The 6,413-nt window shown below is 42.5% G+C and overlaps 1 protein-coding gene across 1 annotated transcript in view; it reads right to left on the bottom strand.

Moving 5' to 3' along the window:
* The window catches only part of MAP1S (microtubule associated protein 1S), a 12,699-nt gene extending 6,884 nt beyond the window's left edge, over positions 1-5,815 (bottom strand). Inside the window, exons 1-3 of the mRNA XM_018574187.1 lie at positions 5,711-5,815; positions 5,312-5,455; positions 2,131-5,221 (exon numbers count right to left, since the gene is read on the bottom strand). Coding sequence (XP_018429689.1) covers positions 2,131-5,221; positions 5,312-5,455; positions 5,711-5,815 — 3,340 coding nt within the window. The remainder of the gene's footprint in view (positions 1-2,130; positions 5,222-5,311; positions 5,456-5,710) is intronic.
* Positions 5,816-6,413: the final 598 nt, after the last annotated feature.

Genomic DNA, 6,413 nt, shown 5'->3' on the forward strand with positions numbered 1-6,413 from the left:
GGGGGGGGGGGGACCCACAATATCACAGCTAAACATTTTTTGACAAAAGGCGCCTTCAAAGAAAGGCAGGCCCTTCTGGATATGTCCTTGCAGGATAAATGGGGAATTCCCCCCTTTGATCCAATTTACAAGTGCACCTTTTTATTAATATCCCCAGCACAAGGTAATAATGTGTCCAAAAGTACATCTTTATTGTGTATTATTACTATTATCATAGGTGTATTATGAGGACGTTTTGGCATATTGAGCCTGATGAAGAGGACCCTGTGTGGCCCAGAAACATCGTGCTTTGTATGCGACAATACGAGTCAATAAACATGCACTTTTGGACACATTACGTGCACGGTGTGCTGGTGATGTTCCTGGTTCACATGCGATTTATGCTGCACCATCCGCGGTCACTTCAGGATCCACTTCTAGTGTGAAGGGGAGTCCCGTAAGGAGTGAGCAGGATTTGTGTGTATTTTTATTAATATCAGAGTACTCGTAATGCATACGTTAGGTATCTAACCCCGATAGAATCCCTTTGCTCTTGTCCCACAGAACAAAGAGAACTTTCTCAGGTCCACTCCTCTGCTCAGTGGGCAGAGTTTAAATAGCCAGCCTTCTATTGCACCCAAGCAGAGGAGAGGGCCTGAGAGAGAACTTCCTCTTAGGTCCGCTCTTCTGGTCAGTGGGCGGGATTTCAATAGCCAGCCTGCTATTGCAATAGCCAATAGTCTGGCTATTGCTCCCGGCCGCTAACATTAACCTGTTGGTTGCGGAAGCTATCCAGTAGGTGAATGGCGCTGCTGGGAGGTGGAGGTTGTGTTGCTTAAGAGTTACTAGTAACGCTCAAGCAACCGGAAACTACAGTTATCTGGCACCTACTGACCCCCGTGGGTGCTGGATAACTGGGAGTTTACTGTATTTTGTATACAGTACATCAATGAAATCTATTTAATTTCAGGCGGATACATTGGAAAGAAAGAAAAGTCCAAGAGTAGTAAATAAATAATGCAATGCATCTTTAATATGCATTTCTTCCAACACTGTACATTTAGCTAAATGTACAATTTAATTGAATCAGTTAAAATTGTGTTTTAACACTGTACATGTTAAAGCTGAACTCAAAATCGATGTATTTTATTTTAACTAGTCAAGAGTCTGTCTTGATATCAGTGCCCTGTAAACCCTGGACAGCAGCACTCAGACTAGGGAAGGGCAGTAATTAGGGCCAATCAGGCTGCATGCACATATGATGAAAGTGAATATATTACACATTTTTAAGCTTCTGGCCAGCGTTAAGCTTTAAAAATGTACCAACGAATTATACAACTAAACAATATGCAAATTGGTTATTTCAACTGTAAATATAGATTTAAAAAGTAAAACTATAACCTTTTTTATTTTTCAAAAGATTTAGATGCAAAAGATCAGATTGAATTGAACAACCTTATCAATGTGTATAAAAGCAGGCCTCCTGCCAATTTTTTTTTCTTTTTAAGGTTTGAATATAGTGGGGACTGGCCAGAACCGGTCTCTGGTTTTTATCATTATGCACTGAGGTGTAAATGGTTGCTAAAAATAAAACAGTGCAAGAAATCAAATAGACGCTCAAAAAAAAATATGAATAATAAACTATACTCTTCATTCAGGTGCTTAAAGAGGAACTCTGGGAAATTCAGCTTATCCTTGCAGCAGTGCTACCCCCACATTGCAATGGTTAAGTGTTTGTTTTGTCTAGGGGACTCAAAAGCAGTTTCTCACCTGATCCCCGTTTCAAGGGGCGGTTGGCACCCAACTCTCGCCCTCCACTCCAACTGTGGAATGTCCCTTGGCGTCTTCATATTTAATGCAGAGCATTGGACCTGCATTAGACGTGAGGACAATCAGCAGTCCTTAGAACACTGAAGACCAGAGGAGAAGAGGCTATGGCAACCGGTCTAGCGTCTAGGATCAGGCAAACAAAACAGCTTTATTTTTAATCCCCTAGACAAAACTAGCCTGTCTCCATGCAGTGAGGCTACTCCCGCACTGCAAGGGTTCAGTTTTTGATTTTCCCGAAGCTCTCCTATAATAATAATGAGTGGTAAGCCAGATCAGCTGCAAGTTTACAAGCACAGACAAAAATCACACAAAATGACTTACCTGCTAAACGACTTCCTGCAGGAGTGGCTTTTATTGAATTTCCTAAACTGCGTCTGGCAGATGGTTTGGGGTCTGTTACAGCTCGTGCCATTTCAGTTTTTCCTGTGGCAACCTTGCCCGTTTTATCTGCAATAACTTTAGTTTTGGCAGACAACTTGCTAGTTTTGCTTCGAACATTGGAAGGTGATGAATGGTTTTGAGTTTTGTCTGCATGAACTGTGGGCATGGCTTCAGGGTCAACCATGCAAGTACCTGGTTGAGGAGGCAGGGGATGAGGGTCCTTCATGTTAGGTGGAACAGGATCTAAAAGTCTTGGAGTGTTGTCACCCTCTGAATCTGAAGCACCATCAGCAGCTATGGAAGGGCACTCTTCTGGTCCAGAATCAGATATCGTAGGCAAAGATTCACTTACTGAAGTAGGTGGAGTCTCTGGTCCATTTGAAAAAAATTTTCCAGAAGAGCCTGGGGGCTTGGGCAACTCCTGGGAAGGATCACTGTCACTATCATGAGGACTTATTACAGCATCAGACTTATGATGTTCAAACTCGCATGGGGATACCAAACATAAGTCCACATCATGAGGAGAAGCTGACCTTTCAGACTGACCTTCAGGTTCACTAGAATGTGAAGGATGAACAGGCAGACTCAGACCTACTCTGTTTGGCATATGGGTGTCTGGTGATACATCCCTAGGAGACTCACTGACAGGAGGAAGAGTCTGTTCAAAGGAAGAGATGGAGAGAGATTCATCCACCTCTGTAGAATGCGGTGAGCCCACTTCCGCAGGCAACGAAGGAGTAGTTATAGTTGGAGAAACATCAGGCATATCTTCCCGGAAAGGACTCAAGGAGAGGCAACTGGTCTGCCTTCCCTGTGAAGAGTTTGAGTTTTCTTGGGAAGATCTGGGAGGGGCCCTCCAGGAGGAAGAGTTAACATTTCTTCCATCTGCTGATGGTATCGACTGACCACAAATTTGCTGTGATGCAACTGGTGAGTGATGCTCTGAACTGTCTGGGGATGCCATCTCCAAAGTCCTTTCTTCAGAGCTTCCACAGGGGTCATCCAACCAGTCCTGGCCATGGTGTGCACTTCTTCCTTTCTCTTGGATCTCTAGGTTTGTGGGAGTCAAGTCAAAATTTACACTAATATCACTTCTGGGCGTTTTAGCCAATGGAGACACGGGACCTAATCCTTTGGGGGGACTTGTCTCCAAGTACCGGAATCCATTAGGACTTTCTGGCTCAGCTCTACACAGTCCATTCTCTGCATGAACACCATGCCCATTAATAGGTCCATCATTGCTAATAGGGGCACATGCAGCAGCCTCAATACCTTTATCTGTTGCTTTATGATTTGTCACTGGGTCACCAGTAACAAGACTGCTACTGGCAGAGGCAGTAGCCCTGTCAGCTGACTGGCTGACAACGTCCTTAACTGGCTCTTTACCTGGGGGCTTACCCTTGACCACCATTTGGTTACCTACTATCAAATCCTTTTTCAAACTTCCAGTTTCTTTCTTCAAAGAACCTACTTTTGAAATTGGTCTCCTAGAATCAGCAGGTGTAGCAGTAGTTTTCCTTATGTCTTTTACAGCAACTTTTGTGCCCTTACCCTCCTCACCCTTGTTGTCTTTGGTATCCCTCCTTAGCGTTTCTGTTCTGGCTTCACCAACAGATCGCAGCTCTTTTTTGGTTTCTCTTTTCTTATCTGTGTGAACATCATCCTTTTTGACCGATGGCTTCTTTTCATCTTTTGGCTGCTCTTTTTTCATTATAGGCTTTTCTTTTGGGGTTTTTAGTCTTGAATCAGGTCTCTGCTTTTCAAGTGCACTTTCAGTTTTAGCTTTGAGCTCCTTAATTTTTTCCCCTTCTGCTCCAGTCTCTACAGCAACTTTGTTTTTGTCTTTCCCATCTGGCTTCAGTTCATTTCTAGGAGTCTTCAATGACTTATCTCTTACTGGTCTAAGTTTTGGCTCAGCACTGAGTCTTCCTGATCCAGATGCCAGACTCTCTTTACTTCCGGTCCGACTAGGTGTTGCACCAATCTTACCTGTAAAACTGCTTCCCTTAATCTCCAAGTCCTTTCGTGTTACGACAGGATCTTTCAGAAAATCTAGATGTTTTAGCTTCTCCAGACCTTCAAGAATTCTTTTTTGAGGTGTGCAACCAGGGAATAATACTCTTACAATTCGCTCAGAGGGTGCAGAAGGATGCCAGACAAGTAGAGCACAGACTGAGGTTATTGAAGTCAGTGGTATCTCGGACACCTTTTGTTTCAAAATTCCAGGCCACTGTTTTGTAAACATTTCCAGGTCTTTACTACCCTTCACAGGGTTCAAGACATACATTTCTAATCTACCAACACCCATCTTTTGAAAAAGAATAGTAGGTTCAATAGTTGCAGTGTTGCTGCGGTACAAGGGTTCTGGTCGAATACCAAGCTTCTCTAAACATCGCAGTGTGAGTGCAACCTCTTCCCTAACTGTTACTATACTGGGTTCTTCTTCATTAATGGTTTTCTCTGGAGAGTTTAGAAATACCACACCTAGCTCTGGAGAGATCAGATTTCTTAGCCACTCTTCACTTGCTTGTTCTCCTTGAGAGCTGTCGTCTTCTCCTTCTGCAATCTTCCTCTGTAGTAAACTATTAATGCCTGGTAGATTGTCAATCCCCAAATGGGTGAGAAGAATAGAGTCTACTCTATCCAAGTGGCGTATTAATTTCCAGAATGGAGACCTAGTATCAGAACCTCCATTCACCAGCATGTTAAATCCATTGACAGCAAAAAACGCAGAATCTCCCCTACCCCCAGGGAATACATAGCAGCAAGGTTTAAATAACTTCAAAAAGCCCACAGTGGTGGGAGACTCCAGCAATTCAAAGGGAGAAGAGGGCTCAAGGGATTCAGACAGGTACTCTGCTAATTCTTGAAGACCCTCTGTCTCAGGAAACATTTTGTCCTTGTTAAACTGCAATTCAATAAAATCTTGGAGGCTACATTTGTCAAACTGTGATAAATCCCAGTTTTCAGGACAGGAAACAGTCAAGCTGACATGAGATGTGGGATCAGATGAGCTAAGAGTTTCTCCAATCTGAAAGAAATTAAAAAAGGAAAATAACATTTACTCACACCTAAAAAGGGTTAATTACATTTAGTACAAAAACTAGTATGATCAGCCTACCTCTTTATCTGTAAATATCTGAATAAAGTCTTCTAAGGAGAAAGCTCCTCCACCTTGTAGAAGCATTTCACCAGTTTCTTCAAGAAAAGGGCCAGTAAATATCAAGAGCTTGTGCTGGGAGGAATGGCAAATCAGCTTCCGGATCTGAAACACAAAAGCTTTGTGGTTAACAGTGGTGTATTGAATAGCTATAGACATCTAGCTTCTGCTAGCGTTTGTGCGTTTTGTATAATTGGCTTCCATCCATATTGGCCTCTGTGGGCGTGTCGGCATATGCCAGAGCAAGAAAAATATGATTTTAAGCCCCTTCAGTAAGGTGACTGAAGCGAATAATTCTATGTACTCTGAAATGGTGTACACCTATTCAAAATGTATACGTTCCCGAAAACGTTAGCATACCTCGTCACATACTGAAGACTTAGAAGGGTTGATTAGAACTAAGGTCTCCAAGTTGTCCCCTGCATGATAAAGGCTTCTCTGTCCTATTGGAAAAATAAAAAACATTTATAAGAAAAAGCAGGCCAGAATATAAAGTCAAAATTTCAGTTAGAGATTTCATAGAACATCTTTTTAAAGTGACCCTGTTACTAGCTAAAATACCAGGCAAGACCAGAATAATGCTGTAAAAGTTGGGCAGACAGCATCCAATCGTTACTCTCTTTTGGGTGCGTCAAACAGAATGTCGCTCTCTGGGTATTGTGCCTTCTCCTGCTGACCACAATTTCACTACTGTGTCCTGTAGTGAAATAAGAGTTGGCAGGTGAATTCATGCACTCAGACTCGTAGATGTCAGATAGCAAGGGTGGTAGCTCCTGAAGACTGTAGTCACCACCCAAGTTTTTTTTTTTTTTTTTTTTTTTTACAGGACACATTTGGCTTACCCTGTTTTAGCTAGTTGCAAAATCTTATCAGGATCCATTTAACATGCTACAATAATAAAAGGAAAAGAGCCTGGACAGTGTAAGAAAAGTACACGTAAAATTAACCTTCACAGTCCCGCACATGCACAAAGTCAGCAGCTATAGGAAACTGGTCATGACAAACATGTGACCTGTCCTAAAAATGCTGGTTGCCTAAGCTTTCATGTGCTTTGGCTTCAATA

The sequence above is a fragment of the Nanorana parkeri genome, unplaced genomic scaffold (assembly GCF_000935625.1).
Source record: "Nanorana parkeri isolate BGI_ZX_2015 unplaced genomic scaffold, ASM93562v1 scaffold2795, whole genome shotgun sequence".
NCBI classification, from domain to species: Eukaryota; Metazoa; Chordata; class Amphibia; order Anura; family Dicroglossidae; genus Nanorana; species Nanorana parkeri.